The following is a 17607-nucleotide window of genomic DNA, read 5'->3' as shown; positions in this document are numbered from 1 at the left end:
AGCAGTTCAAAATTTTGCATTTAATTTAATACAAAACCAGCTAGAAGTAGAAAATAAGATTGTGATGCAGGTAGATTAAATTGTGGTAAAGAAAGGGCAATTATTGAACATTACAGACATCTTTGATACTGAAATGTGAGCACACTAGGACTGTGATAATCAACAGCTGCCATTGAGCTCAAAATATCCTCTTTTCCTCTATTTTTTTGGGGGGCATTTCTACCTTTTATTGGATAGGAAAGTTGAGATATGAAAGGGGAGGGGGGGGAAGACATGCAGGGAAGCCATCACAGGTCGGATTTGAATCCTGGACCTTCTGCATTGAGGAATAAATCTCTACACACGTGCTCTACCAACTGAGCTAAACGGCCACATCCTCTGCATTGCTTGTTTTTGCTTTGGAGAACTTTTGATCTTCCTGTGTAATGGACTGGAAACCCAATTTTGACAATCTGTTGCTTTTCCCACAACAGAAGTGGAGGTTTAGATGAGTAAAGATGGAGATCCAGGCGTTGAAAATTTCAGACTGTAATTTCCCAAATGATGTCACTCCACCACCAATGGTTTGGATACTGTATGGCTGCTATAAACCTTTTGGATTATAATTACTTCTTGATTCAGATTTCAGAATCTAAAAAGCTTGATGAAACAAATTGTTTCAACAAGCTTTGATCTTTTATAGGGCTATATAAAAAATGCCGGCAAAGGCCCATCATTTTGAAAATAAACAGCATGTTACATGTACATGTACATGATAATACTAGTGTTATAAGGGATTGTTTATTAAAATTAGTCACCACTGTTGTGAATGAGGTTTATTAACATTTACTGAGGTTGAGGTGCAATTATAGATATAAATAAATAATCTTAATTGGTTTGATTAGAATTAGCCTCTTTTATATTAAAAGTTACTTTAAAGTAAAGGATTACCAAGGATGTTGCTGTTAATGGGGTACACTTTTGGGCAAAGGTGGAAAGTAGCAGACATTTACTGAAGAGCTGTATTCATGTAGAATTTTGAGTTAAGCATACTGCAAAGCTTATCTGTTTAATGAGACTTTATTAAATACATTTAAAAAAAATATTTCACTTTCACTCTATTTGTTGAATGTTTTACAGACAAAACATGAGAACCTCATAACATACATTGTGAAGGAAACGAAGGCAGTAGGGTGTTACTTCGTCCAGCAGAGAGCGTGTTTTCACGGTCTCTGTGAACCGGAATGATATGGTTTCACCTTGCGTCAATATCGCTGTGGAGAGGCACACGTTTGAATTTAGCTAGAAATTTGACATTCAAATAAAGATAAATGCTACTGTAATACTGCAGCGCGACTGACTCTTCGTCAAACAGAGAGGAAACATGAAACAAGACGTCAGGATACTCTTATTGGGGGAGCGTAAGTCATTGGCACTGAAAGCTGTAGCTAACGTTAACCACAAGCTAAAAGACTAGCAAACATTAGCTGCTGTAGCTAATTTACAAACTTGTATCTCGGTTACTCCTGGTGGCATGGTGGTGATAACTGTTTTAATAGGGAAATGTATGCCTTTCTGCACTAATTGTATCCTATTAGATACAATTATATGTTTTCTATGAAGGGGCCGCTCTCCAAATGTTAATTTCCGCAAGGCTAACTTCGCAGCTCAGAGTAACTTTGCTTTTAAGTTGTGAATAACGTTAACTGTTAACGTAATTAACTACCATAGAGAAGTTACGTTAGTAAACCTGTTATTGTTGTTTTGTCGTTTAACTTATCAGCTGTCATCTACTGAAAGCCACATTACACAATAAACAGCTGTAACGTTATTTAAGTTTTCTGCGATTTAAAAAGTTTAAGTTAGTGCATAGACATGCTAGCTAACTGTTAACCGGATAGTAGCTAGCTGCAGTCATGAAATAACGTTAGTACTATATGTTAACGTAACGGTAGAACAATTAACCTAACTAACGTTAGTAACTATCTATTAAAATTATGACCATGCTTTTTGAAAGTGAAGACATTTCCTATTTAACTGCATATAAAGAGGGTAACGTTAACTGTTCAGTATAACGGTTTTAGGGTGTTCTGTGTTTATAACGTGATCAATGACATTGATTTAGTATTGTCTGGCTAAAACTCCGCTGTATAGTTGCAATACAATAGTGTTTGCTTCATGCCATATTACCGAGCAGCACTTCAGACCATATAAGGGGAATTATGTAAATGATAACATAAAGAGTAGCTAACTTGCTAGTACATGCACTTTTACAGTAAATGCTATCACTCCATCACACAAGCTAAATTGGATCCTTGAGTCTTTCTCTGCCACCTCCTCTCAACCTCTTCATATTGTCTCCTCTAACAGCCAAGGTGGGGAAGACATCGCTCATCATGTCTTTGGTTGGAGAGGAGTTCCCAGAAGAGGTAAGTGTCAGTACAACTATTCACTACTGCTGTTTTTTTTTTTTTTTCTTAAACGTCCTTTTCACTGGAGGATGCTATGCTTATGTACTTGGCCACCTGCCTTGTAGTCTACATTGACCACAGTTGGCTAATTATAGCCACAGTTACTCTACTGTAGTCAGTACTCAGCAAACTTGTTCATTTCTGTGCAGTAAAGAAAACAAATTGTTTCTTGGTAATGTTCAATGTGTGCAAAAGTTTAATTTTCCTTTGCAGCTTATTTTGCATTATGTAACTATTTATACTCCCTTTGCAAAAATGACTTCTTAGAGATAGACAACTATTGTATATTACAAAATAGTACTGTTTCTTTTAAGTTTAATTTGTTTCATACTGTCATTGCGGTTATGCTAATCTACTGATTCCAATACTTAGTGATCCGAAATGGTTGGATTCAATGTAGGTTTTTGCCAAGTATTTGTGACTTTTGCAGCATGTTTGGGCTTTGTTTAACATGATGAAATCAGCCTGCCCTGCTATGTACTATGAGGCCAGTATTGTGTTTTACTGTGTGATTTTATAATACAAAAAAGAAGTGAAAATTGCCTAGCATTTCAGTTTATGGCTTAATTTTGTTTCCTAAAGCCATACTTTGTGTTTGTGTAATGGGAGGCAGAATCTTGTGATGGTTTTATCTGTGATATGCAATCTCTGACAGGTTCCTCCTAGAGCTGAAGAGATCACTATCCCTGCTGACGTCACTCCAGAGAAGGTGCCCACACACATAGTGGACTACTCAGGTATATGACCTGAAGGCTTACACGTAGCACCACCAGTATTTAGTTTTGTGTGTGTGTGTGTGTGTGTGTGTGTGTGTGTGTGTGTGTGTGTGTGTGTGTGTGTGTGTGTGTGTGTAAGCATGTCTGAATGTCATGACTTTAAGATTTGTTTGGTTGTCCTCAACAGAAAAAGAGCAGAGTGATGAAGTCCTTAGAAGTGAGATCATCAAGGTAGGTACACCATACTTCATTTCACCAAAATTGTATTTTTATATGATACTTGACAAATAAATAAATAAATTGAAGGGGAAAAAAATACAGTACTAATTAATGTACTGAACATCGTTCGTTTTAACAATTAAGCAATTCTGTACCCTGATTAAGAATAACGTGTTTTTGGTTGTATAGATAAATATAATTGTTTCTGAGGTTTGTCACAATTTTGTTAAGACCAAAGTCATATTTCTAGGAGGCCTAGCATTTACGCCGCTTGGGGCCAGCAACCTAATCATGTGCCATTCTTATTTACTTTTGTCATATTCTGTTTTTTTCGTGCGGTGTTGAGAAAATAAGTATTTTTTTTCTCAAGGATTTTAATAAAAAGTTATACAAGGTTGATTGCATTTTGTGGATTCTGTTTATGGCCTAAGGTCCCTCACAGGTGTTTTTTTCCCCAACTCACACAGGCTAATGTGGTGTGTGTGGTGTATGATGTCACCAACGATGACACGATAGACAAGGTAATAACCTGCTACTTGGTTTACCTTGTCTTATACTGTTCAAGCATTCCACATAATGCATATCACATTTACTTAATGCATTTAAAATACAAATTGCACTTGTCTCTGCTTTTGTTTTTCAGATCAAAACTAAATGGATACCTTTAGTTAACGGAGATGCAGAGAAAGGGAACAAGTATGTATCAGCTGTTGATGGGTGTGTGCTCTGGGCTTTTCCCAAGGCATTGCCATTGCCACCTGCCATTGAACTTTGCACTCCTCCCTACTGTTTGTTGGCAAACTTGGTAATCTAGGTGTTTGAGCCTGTTTTAACATTGCAATAAGTCTCCCAGAATAAGACCTAAGAACATCAGCAAAATGCCCAATATGTAGGAGTGTGTGTGTGCATGCAGCACACTATTTGAATGTCAACTGATTTACATTATATTTTTGTATTGCAGGAATACCTGCATTTACACAGTAAACCACAATAGTGTTATATACAGTAGAGAGTTACCCTGTCTCTATATATGTTCTGTTAGAGTTCCCATCATCCTCGTGGGAAACAAGTCGGATCTGCGCTGTGGGAGCTCAATGGAAACCATTCTTCCCATCATGAACCTGTTCTCTGAGATTGAGACATGTGTTGAGGTGAGACTGAACTCTCTCACAGACATATCCAGTCTGCTAACCTTAGCTTTTAGATACAAATATTTACACATGCCCACGTTATTTGGCCTTAAGTTTGCTTAGAAATTGTATCTGAAATATCCTTTTTTTTCCCCCTTTAAGTGTTCTGCAAAGAACCTGAAAAACATTTCAGAGCTGTTTTACTATGCACAGAAGGCAGTTCTTCACCCTACTGCACCTCTTTATGACCCTGAGGACAAACAGGTCAGCCATTTTTGGAAATGTGACGCCAACTGTGGAGTCACTGTGTCTCTCTCTCCCAGTCCACTTATTTACATATGTGCATGCAAATGATCATACTATTTTTGTCCTCCAATATTTTTCACCAGCTAAAACCACCGTGTGTCAGAGCCCTTAGCAGAATATTCTACATTTCAGACCAGGACAATGACCGTATCCTCAGTGACGCGGAACTCAACTGCTTTCAGGTGCCAGTTAAAGTCACTTAAAGTCCTGTCTTCACAGTTATTATTTGAATCAAAGCTCTTTGTTTGCTATATAAAAAAAATCCATCCATCTTATGTATAGAAATCTTGTTTTGGGAATCCTCTGGCACCTCAAGCCTTAGAAGATGTGAAGACAGTAGTTTGGAAGAACACCAGCGATGGGGTGCAGGACAACGGCCTGACCCTAAATGGTAAAAATCACTCAGGAATGAGAACATGCGACTTTAAACGGTGTTGTTGGCAAGGCCACACTAAACTAATGGCAAGTGTTGTATCTCCTCTTTTTCAGGTTTCTTGTTCCTTAATACGTTATTTATCCAGAGGGGCCGACATGAAACCACATGGACTATACTCAGGAAGTTTGGTTATGACGACAACCTTGATCTGACCGATGATTACCTTTACCCTGAGTATGTCAAGTGACACTATTGTACTGTATCTGTCAACTCCGATGTCATTTGTTTATATTGCTGATAGCTATAGCATTACAGCAGGTTGTATTGCAATATTTTTGGAGACTACAGATCCCTGTCCCTGTTGTCTACCTAGTCATCTATCTCAGACTTTCCGTATTTTTCCTGCATTTCCGTTTGGCTTTGCCTTTGTTATGTTTGTACACACTAGTCAGGAATGCCCGGGTATCTAAATATGTAATTGTTGTTTTTCTGTTGTCAGACTACGAGTTCCCATTGGCTGCACCACAGAGCTCAATCATTTAGGCCGCCAGTTCCTCCAGCGACTCTTTGACAAGTACGATGAAGTGAGTAGCAGTCCGGGCTGCCTTTGGTCACAATGTCCCACTGGACAGTAGAGTGTAACTCTAAGTTAAATGTCGTGGGAAATGTTATTTTTGGTGTGCGATGATTGTGTGTTGAATATATGAGGGGAAAAGTATTTCAATTGCTGTAAATATTCAGTAGCGGCTCTCAGTTTTCTGCGCGGCACATTCAATAATCGAGGGTTTCCTTCTTTTGTGTGACCTGAAGTGACCTGTTTTCCCTCTCAGGACAAAGACTCTGCCCTATCACCGACGGAGCTTAGGAACCTGTTTTGCGTATGTCCTTACATACCATGGGGTGCAGAGGTCTACATGACTGTCCCAACCACAGACGAGGGCTACATCTCATACCACGGCTACCTTTGTCAGTGGACGTACGTATCTCACACGATTGTTAATTATTTTTTTGTGATTGCATGCACTAGTTTTACACGTTTGTGCACTTAAAAGCAATTGTACACAGTTCAAAGGTCACATGTATGTCAATCCCTTCACATGTAGGCTCTCTGCGTACTTTGACATCCACCGTTGCCTGGAGCACCTAGGATACCTAGGCTACCCTATCCTCACTGAGCAGGAGTCACAGACTGCTGCAATCACAGGTGTGTTTGTGTAATTGACTCGATTGTAGACAATCCTAACCAACAAACAGCATGTCAATTAGAAAGGTTGAGACCATCTTCCTATGGAACATGGGAGTTACTGGGACTTACTGTACATCCTCTTTGAAAACTTAAATCCCAGTCTCATAGTTAAGCACTGTTCTGTAGGAGGATTACTCGTCTTAATCCTGTCCGCTGCTTCCTAGTAGACCTTCATACTTGTACATTTGTCCTTGAGATGTGAAAGAATAGTTGGAGTTTATAAATTGCACGTGTGTCGACACATTTATGAATGGTTTGAAATATGGTGCACTCCCCACACATTTTGTTCTTGTTTGTTGTGAGCATTAACTAAAAAGTATTATGTTGAGCTGTTACTTTGGTGTATACAGTAGTTGTATCTCTGTGCAGACATACAGTACCAGTCAAAAGGTTGGACAAAGCGTGTCCAACCTTTTGACTGGTACTGTACTGTGTGTGAACTAGAGGCAGTCTGAAGCCAGTTTGTCAGGAATGCTTGTACAAGATTGTGTGATGTAATATGTCTCACTGCTGCTAACCACACACATTCTGTCTTGGAGGTGAGCATCTTTAGGTGATCCTGCTGTAGATGTCAGAATGGCCAGAAGGACACAAAGATTAACACAGATCTTTTAACAAGGGGACTAGTTACTGGTTGTAGCATGTGCTTAGTTACTGTGTTTTATTGTGCCGAATCAACTTTTCATTAAGTAGTAATAATGTTAATTGTCATTGTATTATGGCTTTGGTGATTTCCTGATGAATAGATGAGTCAAGTCTGACAGTATAGAGTGGTGCATTTTTTTTTCTAGTCAAATTTTATGTTGCCTACATGTATTGTGACTATTTGTCTTGTTTCCTCAGACTTTAAAGCTTTTGATGTTGCATTGCCTAACAGACTGGATTGACATACCCTGCACTTATAGTATAATGTGCACCTGCATTATATTCTAAACCTTGTTGTTAGGCCTGGTGGAAAGCCCTTAACTGCCACAAGAGGTCACTTTATCTAACTTTTGAAGTTCATGTAAAATGTATTTTTTGCTGTAATACATTTTAAACTCAGAGAGTGTGGGTTACTGATTATCAGCTGGTGCAGGAATTACATCCTCTGCTTTAGGGATGTTGGCCTCCGACTACAGGGCTAATAATAATATTGCCTGGAAAATGATGAGCTCTAACTTTGCCTAGCAAGTAGTGAAAATTAAGAAAATCTGAAATTGAAAATCAAAGACCATTTTTATTTTTTACAGGGATCAAAGTTCTTAGGCTTCAGGCATGGTGCAGTTTTACATTTATATAATACTAAATTCCAGACATTGTACACATTTCCTCCAAGGCAGCATTTCAGGCTCACAAATGTCTTGCTTTAACCCCTGTTTTTAACAATTGGTATGCAGTCAAATTCTAACTGACAGAATGTCAGCCCTGTGTGTTTGTGCATTGTGTTTATATTTTGTGTTACTGCTTGTTTATATATGCACAGTAACACAGGAGAAAGAGGAGGACCTGGAAAAGCGCCAGACACAGCGGTCAGTGTTTCTCTGCAAGGTGATCGGACCGCGGGGGACGGGCAAGACAGCCTTTCTCCAGGCCTTTGTGGGCCGCAACGTTGAGGTATGGCACCATCTGCTGCTAGTCTGGAGCTGAAAAATATTAAACCATGATACATTTGTGCTAGTCGGCATAATGAACATTTCTAAGGTTTTTTTCTCTTTTGTTTTCTACAGAATAAGGGAAATTCCAGCAGTGCCTTCTCCCCCTATGCCATAAACACTGTACAAGTCAGCAACCAGGAGAAGTACCTTATCGTAAGTAGCTCCCTTCCTGATCTTAATGCTGACCCATAACCTCTGACCCTGACTAAAGCCTGAGTACCACACTCTTCTCCTCCCCGCACAGCTCAATGAGGTGGATGTGGAGGTGGAGTTCCTGAAGGCATCAGATGCCTCCTGTGATGTTGCTTGTCTCATGTATGACTCCAGTGACCCGCATTCCTTCGACTATTGTGCCAGTATATACAAGGTCAGTGACAGCAAAAGTTACAGGAGCATTTAAAAGATGAAACTGGTATTCATTTATTATCATTTTTTGCCATTCACAAAGGCTGCATATCAGAGTTTGTGCTGGTGTTTGCACACAGTCCGCCTAATAAATAACGCAGTATTACAGCTTACTTTGCTGCCTTTAGCAGTTTCTACCACTCGTTTTAATGACTCCTGAGGTATCGTGATATCAAAAAAGGGACGGACGGACAACCCAAAAACATAATGCCTCCGGTCATGACTATAGTCGGCACGACTATAGTCATGACCGGAGGCATTATGTTTTTGGGTTGTCCGTCCGTCCCTTTTTTGATATCACGATATCTCAGGAACCCCTGGAGGGAAGTTCTTAAAATTTGGCAAAAATGTCCACTTGAGTTCAAGAATGAACTGATTAGATTTTGGTGGTCAAAGGTAAGATGCCTGGGGCAAGGAGGCCACAGGTGTTGGCTGTCTGTCTATTTTTTAAACAATTAAGGTTATTGTGAGTTCTTGTTTAAATAAAGAAAAAACATTAACTGCACCTTTTATTCCTGTTTACAATCATTTCCATAATGGGTTAAGAAATTACCAATGTGTGCGCCCGGATAGGTCAGTTGGTAGAGCGGGTGCCCACATATAAAGGTTTACTCCTCGACGCAGCGCCTCTCTTTCTCTCCCCTTTCATGTCTTCAGCTGTCCTAAAAATGGCCCAAAAATGATCTTAAAAAAAAAATTACTAATGTGTATGGGAAACTGACAATAAAGGTAACGCTTAACATGTGTGGCGATATGTAAAAGGTTAAGGCCGTCCAGAGGTCGCGCACCACTCTGTTCTTTTCAGCGGCGTGCGACAAAGCGGAAACAGGAAGCATGAACGAGCTCGAGGGTAACCGGATGCCAGGACTCTCAGAGTGACTGCAAGTCTCTCTTGTAAACTTACTGGGTTAAGATGAGTTCTTTTATGGTGAATGAAAGGAGTGATCCGACGAAGTAGGTCATCAAATCAAAACAAAGCATCATCGAACATCAATGCTGCTGCCAGTTCTGCCGTTGTTTACCTTTTTCTTCTTCTTCTAGTCCGTAGAAAGAGCAAAGTCGGTAGCCTTTCCTCATTAGCGTCACCTCTGTTCAGGAGAAGACTGCAGCTAGTGTCGCGACCACCACGCGCGAGTATAAACAGTTACGGCGCTCCCATGACGTCACACTGGCGCTCGACAGGTCGGCTGCGGCGAGTATACCCCACATTTTAGTCTGGAGGCTGCCCTGTTTCCAGAATAAAGATCTCCTGAAAATACAAAGTAATCAGGGATCCTTACATACAAAATGGTATTAAATGGTATGTCAAAAGAATAATAACGGGATTAACCACCTCTTCCAAAAAAAATATTCTGAAACGGAGTATTTATTCAGATCAAGGTGTTTACAAGAGGAACTTTGTATTGTTTTGGCCAATTATCCTGATTATTAGTGGAATAAAAGGCTCCATGTCAACAGGTATTGTTTTTACCTGCTTACTGTCACACACTCACAATAGAAATAAACGGAACAGTTAACCTTTCAAACTTTGACAGATCCGTGTCCCTGTACGAATTATGATAAATGTTATTTAGACTTCTTCAGTTTGTTTGCATTAATTATGTATAAAGGTTAGCTGGATTTCATTATGACTGACTTAAAACAAGGTAGATTCTCTTGTCTCTCAACTAAAGTTTTCCCTCTTATTTCTTACTTAGCAACACTACATGGAGAGCAACATCCCATGTGTGCTGGTCGCCTCCAAGGTGGACCTTCCTGAGGTCAAGCAGTTCCACGGGATGACTCCAGCGGAGTTCTGTTATAAACACCAACTGCCTCCACCGCTGCCCTTCTCCAGCCTGTTCCTCGACTCTACCAGCAAGAACATCTACACCAGGCTCGCCTGGGCAGCAGTGTACCCGTACGTCCTACTTAGACAAACTACTGCTCTTAAGAAATATTGAAAACATGGAAAATATGATGTTCAGTTACAGGAGAATATTGTTTAAAACATTTAGTGATTAAAGTGTGATAAGTAGAGATGTAAGAGAAGCTAGACATTTGTTTTGCTTATGATATTAGCTGTGTGTTGCTTTGTGTGGTTGACCCTTGATGATGATCCCCCCCCCTCCAATCTCCAGACACCTGAATGGTTCAGACATGAGCAACACATCCTTCTGGCTGAGAGTGGCGTTGGGCTCGGCTGTGGTTGCCGTTCTCGGCTTTGCTATCTACAGATCTGTCGCCAGACTGAAATGATCAACAACCAGCTGAGCTTCTTTTTTTCCCCCGCCGGACTTTCCATCGATCAATCCATCCATCAAGACCAAACCTCAGAGACCAGAGCCACATCATTTTACTTTTTAAGGCTCCCAGGAAACTCTTCATATCTCTGCCCTTCTTTACTTTGTCCTACCCTCTGAGTCAGCTGATCACAACAGTCCAAAGGCAATTGGAAGCTAGTGATCATATTATTCCCCACGCTGCTGTGCCCAGCTTTTTCTGCCTTACATTGTAAAACCAGGTTAAGTAGGAGTTAGCCTGACAGCGCTCGGTGCATTGAAACGCAAAGTAAACTGTTCACATCCAAACAGGTGCTTTATCATAGAGGAGGAAATGCAGAAAGACAGTTATGTCTAATCTAAGCTTACCCCTCGATTATCTTTTACATGTTAATGGTGAGATTGGAGAGTTTTTATATACATGCAGTGTTTCCTAAGCATAATATAGGAAAATGCCAAATTGACTAGACTGACGAACCAAATGGCAGCACATGGAGTATTTTTAAGTGAGAAAACATCCTGATTGGCTGCCACTGAATCTCTTGCTGGAGCTCCCCAATGAACTACACTCTTCCTTCTGACCATGCCTCCACAGATACTAGATGTTCGTATCTGATTTGCCAAATAACTCCAGCAGCAATGAGTAGTCATAGCATGTTATTTGCCCCTTAGGCATATTATTTTGCTTGAGAATGAAACATTTTAATGTTTTAGCAGTAACAGTAGCCTCCACTGATCTGCTGTTGCAGGGATGTGCATTAAGAAGAATGGCAGTTTGTTTATGCAAGAAATCAGAAAATAATTTCTCCTGTAAAAGGAGGCCAAGCAAACCTTAAAATGACACAAAGGTAAAGACAAATTTGGTCAAATGAATTCTTCTGTTCACATTGAAATGGAATTTATTGATTTTAATTGAGACTGAAATAGATATGATCTGTGTTTTATTTTTATTTACATACACCTGACACTGTGCATACACTTTGACCTTGTTACACAATCGGTGCATTGTTTTCCAACATGAGTCAGTCATGTTATGTATGTTTTATTGCTTAATTTAGCTGGGGACCTGCTGTTTCTGCAGAAATCACTTCTGTGACTTTTAAAATATGGCTGTTTTTCTTACTGAAATTGAACTGATTTAGATGCTTAATAAAAGACCAGATTAGACTGGGTGGGGACCTTTTGCCCAAAAAGACATTATGGATGTTGGGATGAAAGATCAATGCTTTATGTTAATATGTTGGACAGTTGGTGCCTTTTTCCCCATATTTAACTTCTTGATTTGTAGTAGCTATTTTTTATGGCTTATAAATTCTGACTGGAGTTTGTTTTTGTTTTTTGGGGTTTTCTTTGTTTGCGTTTATACACAAGTATCAGACTTCAGAGAATGAGGCATTACTATGTAAAAGTATTAATAACAGAACAATTTTGTTCTAAACACTGTATTATTGGAGTATCATTAATGTTCCACATACCATATCATCTTAATCACAAAACGTTTGTTGCTAAAGGTAATGGGTTCCAAAGGTATTCTGCTGTGCTGTCAACATTCATGTTGGATTACTCTGTTTTGACATCAATTACTGCCCTTTTGCACATAGCATGTCAAAATGCAAGGACAACATGCCTTGGCACGTCTGGATGCCTGCTTTGATCATTCAGCCGGAAGCTGTTTAATTATAAGGTTAGTTTGATGATCTTACACCTGTCTTAAAAGATGATAATGAATAACCGCGTGTAAAGGGAAATTTGTGTGTTTGATCTTGACTTTCATCAGTTTGACTCTTTGACTCCAGTCTGTCTGCGTCTCGTTCCTAACTGCAGTGAGGAGGAGACGCCTGTTCTTGCAAGACACCACAAGATGGCAGTGTTGCATGTCAGGTGAGAGGCAGGGTAGTTAGCATTGGGTGTGTCTGCAAAGCCACCTCGCTGCTCTGCAGCCACTTTAAGGAAAAGGGATTTGGAGTCTAGTTTGTATGTGCTAGAACCACGAGGAAAAAAAACAATAACCGCTGACATTTGATGTCTTGTATTCAGGACAACTTTTGGCTACATTCTGAGATGTTTAGACCAATACAGAGCACTTAACTCTTGCCTAAGCCTTGTTTACCGCCGTCCTATTCCCTTTAGGGACTTTATCTCTGTGCACTTTTGTTTCCCCAACAGAGTTTTAATGGTAAACTGTCGTTTACTTTACATCACGAAGTGTCCTATAAAGCCCTTGTCTGTCTCTATGACTAGTTGGTAAAAGCAATTATAATGTTATTTAGAGTGCACGATTCTAGTCATTGATATAACCTGATATATAACACTCATAGTTAAACAAATAACATTACAACTTGCAGTCTTCCTAAATTTCACTATTTTTTGTGTTGCATGTAGACTTATGTGGATCAGCCTCTGCAACACAATATCATCCCTCATTGGTGTTTCCATAGGTGGGCTTGTCTACAACTCCTTGGTGCACAATAACTAATTTCATGCCGCTGGCTAAAATGGTTATCATGTCCGAAATAGGCTATGTATATCCAAATGGATTAGAAAATGGTATTGGGCAGTTTAGTAGATTAGGCCTATTAATCTCTAATATGCACATAAATACCTCCGTCCACTTCACCAAGCATATTACGCACGCGTAAAATGCGCGCAATAAGTTGACCAACACATTTAGTAGAAGATCACAAAGGTTTATTGAATTGCAGTATAAACAAGTCTTTAAAAGTGACTGAACACAGTGGGATGTTTGAATATTATGAATCGTCTGAACATGAGGAAATATACAGAATGGAGCTTGAATGACAACTATAGAGCCTTAAGGAAAATCTTGCTGACGTCCACGTCTGTACATTGTAAAGGCTCAACAATGCTCACCATTGTCACATTGTTTGTAATTTCAGTATGACCCCGTGCACTAACAATATCAATAAGTTCAACTGTATGTACATTTTTGTTTACCTTTTCAGCAAGACCCTGGTCTATATGTATCCAAGGATCAGACAGAAATTAACAGTATTATTAACGCCAACTAAAAATGCTCACAATTGTTTCTACAGCATATAGGCTATAGTGCAATGGAGATAAAACTACTCGTATAAGTTTGCATCAGACCTTACAAAAATAATACATTTACGAAAACATATCCTTAAGTATTTACATTGACTTTGTCTCTGATATTGTCCTTTTACTTCTTTTTTGCTGTTTTGGCTGCCTTTTTGGGCGTCTTTGCCTTGGGCTTGGCTGCCCTCTTTGCTGGTTTTGCCTTGGGCTTGGCTGCCTTGGGTTTCTTAGCTGGTGCCTTTTTGGGTTTCGTTGGTGTCACCTTTTTCACGACCTTTTTCACTTTCTTTGCAGCTGCCTTTTTGGGTTTTTCCGGCGTCTTGGCCACCTTCTTGGGCTTCGCCGCTTTCTTGGGTTTGGAGGGCTTCACTGCCTTTTTTGCTTTGACAGGTGCCGGCGCCTTGGTTGACTTTTTGGAGTCGTCTGGTTTGTTCAACCTGAAGGATCCGGACGCGCCGACGCCTTTGGTGTGGCGCAGAATCCCGATTGCCACCATCCTCTTCAGGGCCAGTTTAATCTGCACATCGGCGTTCTCGCCCACTTTATAGTTCTTCCTCACGTACTTCTGGATGGACTGCCGGGACGCTCCACTCCGAGTGGCGTCGTGAATGATGGCCGCTTTAATCATCTCCGAGTACTTGGGATGAGAAGCAGCTTTCTTGGGCTTTGCTGCCTTTTTGGCTTTGGCTGGAGCTGCCGACGTCTCTGCCATGGTGACTTCTGTTTGGAGTTAGTTAACAAAAAAAGTCCAAGGTGTGTAATTTCACCCGGCTCAGCTGGTACACCGGAGCGTCAGAAACCGCGAAATATATACCAGAAATAAAGCTTATCCACAGAAAGTCCGAGTTGTCAGACAAATCACACTTACTGCTTTCACAGTGAAAAAAAATTATATTCTGTCCACACAGAGTGACGCGTCAGTACACCGGATCACTTAAGTGTCTTATTCCACAGGCGCCTCGGTGAGCCTATGAAGCCTATCTGCGGACGTGATTGAGAACACCAACTGCCAGCAGCTGATCTAGCGGACTCCATGGAACTGGCGCCGTCCCGTTTGTGTTTCTTCATCCTCCAACTCCTGACAAATATAAAAGCTACGGCGGAGTACTGATCCACAAAACATTATGTGCTGATAGCAGAGACATTAGGCTTCACAGGGACACACTTTTTTTTCTTCATCCGCACCGGCGAACAACTTTTATTCTAGGAAAACCCGCTGGAAGTAATGCGGGCTGTGAACAATTTTGCACAATTCGCGTTGAATTGACCCAAACAGACGGAACCTGTGGCCAAATCATCCTATGCATATCGAAATTGTATCTATGCTTAAACTGATGCACGCGGTTCGGTCGGATTCTGTATCTGTTTTTGCTTTTAATACATCGATACATTTTCCCAACTAACACAGTCCGGCCATTGACTTTGAGTGACGTGGTCGAGATTATTTGCTGTTAAACCTCATATAAATTAAATGTCACAATATTTAAGTTACAGGGGACACTTGGGACGATGATATGGTTTTATATGGGTTGGAATACGGTGGATGGGATTGCTGTGTTTGCTGGTTTTTAGACAGAATTGGTTATAACTGTCACTATGGCAGTCGCCACTCGAGCTCCATTGTCAGGAAAGTTGCCAACACCTCCAAAGATCAGGACTCTGATACCGGATCATAAAATTGATCACTATATATCTGATAGAGGTGTAAGTGGCTGCTGTGTGACCAGGTGTGAGTCCAGCTGCAAGGGGGGCTGCAGCCGAAACCAAAGTCCTTCAATATAGGGCGCAGTGATGGCTTTCTTTTGTTCAGGAACTGGCGCATCAGACCACAGTCAATAACAGGTTTGACATTTGGCTTTCCTCATTTTTCTGAGGGTCTATGGTGCCGGTCCCTAAAAAACAAAAACCTTTTAAATTACAAACTTTACTATAATTCTCCTGTATTATTTCTTATTTTAATTTCAGGTCTGATGTCCCTCCCTGCAACGCCATTTTGATTCCTATATGAAAGTCAACCACTGGAGTAGTGCTTTTCCCCGACTTTTGTGGCATGCTTTTCTGAGTTATTGAACACTATTTTTGGATAATAACCGACTGTCTGTCCTTATGCACATCATAGTCAATGGTGCAAAACAACACCAGGCTGTTTGTCAGAGAGGTGGTCCTCTAGACTACAGTGGGATACTGCCCATTTTGAAGCAATGAAGTGTCCTCTTGTCAAATAATAACACGATGCCCAGTTACCTTTATATTTGGGCATCTTGATCATAATGTATTTTGTTTATATTAGCCGATAAATTGTGTAAATAATCAAAATGAAGTTACATTTAGTAAGGTATATATCAGTGCCTCTGCCCCTCCATCTCCACCTGTGTCCTTACAGTGAGTTGATGACTGAGTGTTTTTGGTGCGTGTGCGTGCGTTTTAAAGGGAGGGTGGGTGGGTTAGTGAGCGAGGAGGGATTGAATGAGTAAAAACAAGGAGGGAGGGAGGGAGTGAATGAATGAATATTTTTTTTTTGCATGTGGCACTGAAGAGGGAGGGAGTAGATGAAAGGGTGAGTAGTACTACATAGCACAAGTGCAAAAGAGGGAGGGGGAGTAAATAGATGATGGGGTGAAGATGAATGAGTGAATAAAGCGGGTAAGGAGAGCTGGAGTGACTGAGTGAATACAATTATTTGTATGGCGCAACTGAATGAGTATACTGTATAAATATATACACAGTGTGGCGCTATGATAATATGAACACCATGCCTATTGTTTGCGACTCCTATTCGGGCCATGTGTTGCAGAAACAGCTTCGGCTTGGTTTGGTAATTTTAGGATATAGGGTATTGGTCCGTTGTTTTTGTCACCGTTTGTCCGTTTGAGTGATGTGTTGTTGTCTTTGGCCTCATGTGCCCCGTTAAGGAAGCGTTGCTGTAAAGCAGTAGCCAAACAGAGACTTCTCCCCCCGGTTAGACCACTCCCTTTATCCGCCGACAGAGGGACGTCCTCCAAACTGACTGGACCTCCCGAGCCCTGCGTGCTCACCGCACAATTTCAATTGTCAGTATAATGAGATGCACCTTAATGACCAGTGCATTATAGGCTGCTTTCAGTGCCTCCGTGTTTCATAGGTGACTACTAATTGGACATAGGGCTAATTAATATTTTTCAATGTCCAGTGATTGGTCTAGAATTGTCCCTGCGAGAATAATACTCTGCTGTGGTTTTTTGTTTTTTTTTCGAGGATTGGTGTCTTTGTTGCAGTGGTGGAAAAAAGTATTCAGAGCTTTTACTTGATGAAAAGTAACAATACTCCAGTGTACAATTACTAAAAGTCCTTCATTCAAACCTTACAAAGGTATTAGCATCTAAATATACTTAGGCCACACAAAAGTAAAAAGTAATAATAATAATAATAATACATTTTATTTGTATTGCACTTTACATTACAGCAATCTCAAAGTGCTACAGAGCATATAATAATGCAATTAAAAAATCAAAGTCAATAATTAAAATAAAAAAAAGATCAAGGTCAATAAATAGTTAAAAGGAAAACCTATGAAATACATTTAGTAAAAAGCTTTTTTAAAAAGATATGTTTTTAGGTTTCGTTTAAAAACATCTGTAGTCTGTAGTACTCATTATGCAGAATGGCCCATTTCAGAATCTTGTATATTATATAACTGGATTATAATTATTGACGCATTAATGTGTTTATCACTTTAATGTTGCAGCTGGTAAAAGGGGAGCTATTTTTAATTACTTTATATACTGCTGGGTAGCTTCACCTATATAAGTTGGAATGTATTTGTTG

General features: G+C 40.1%; 2 protein-coding genes across 2 annotated transcripts; one reads left to right on the top strand and one right to left on the bottom strand.

The window, feature by feature from the left end:
• Positions 1-1158: 1158 nt before the first annotated feature.
• rhot2 (ras homolog family member T2) lies at positions 1159-12474 on the top strand. Its single transcript, XM_031291289.2, has 19 exons — positions 1159-1400; positions 2350-2408; positions 3106-3187; positions 3354-3397; positions 3853-3906; positions 4029-4081; positions 4428-4536; positions 4678-4779; positions 4905-5003; positions 5104-5212; positions 5311-5431; positions 5697-5781; positions 6028-6173; positions 6301-6401; positions 7909-8039; positions 8153-8233; positions 8325-8447; positions 10183-10385; positions 10606-12474. Exons 1-19 carry the CDS (start codon positions 1364-1366, stop codon positions 10721-10723), a joined length of 1857 nt encoding a protein of 618 aa, XP_031147149.1. The 5' UTR covers positions 1159-1363; the 3' UTR covers positions 10724-12474.
• A 943-nt stretch (positions 12475-13417) lies between these two features.
• On the bottom strand, positions 13418-14759 carry LOC116044251 (histone H1.0-B). The gene has a single exon (XM_031291290.2). It carries the CDS (start codon positions 14513-14515, stop codon positions 13928-13930), a length of 588 nt encoding a protein of 195 aa, XP_031147150.1. The 5' UTR covers positions 14516-14759; the 3' UTR covers positions 13418-13927.
• Positions 14760-17607: the final 2848 nt, after the last annotated feature.

The sequence above is a fragment of the Sander lucioperca genome, chromosome 22 (assembly GCF_008315115.2).
Source record: "Sander lucioperca isolate FBNREF2018 chromosome 22, SLUC_FBN_1.2, whole genome shotgun sequence".
In the NCBI taxonomy this organism is placed as follows: Eukaryota; Metazoa; Chordata; class Actinopteri; order Perciformes; family Percidae; genus Sander; species Sander lucioperca.
The sequence above is the reverse complement of the archived record's forward strand: the minus strand, read 5'-3'. Positions and strand labels throughout refer to the sequence as shown.

Bases quoted from the DNA above. Each gene is read 5' to 3' on its own strand.
- rhot2 (XM_031291289.2), top strand. From the start codon at position 1,364: ATGAAACAAGACGTCAGGATACTCTTATTGGGGGAGC. The intron at 5,213-5,310 runs GTAAAAATCACT...CCTCTTTTTCAG, and splicing joins CAACGGCCTGACCCTAAATG to GTTTCTTGTTCCTTAATACG. The intron at 5,432-5,696 runs GTATGTCAAGTG...TTCTGTTGTCAG, and splicing joins GATGATTACCTTTACCCTGA to ACTACGAGTTCCCATTGGCT.
- LOC116044251 (XM_031291290.2), bottom strand. From the start codon at position 14,515: ATGGCAGAGACGTCGGCAGCTCCAGCCAAAGCCAAAAAGGCAGCAAAG.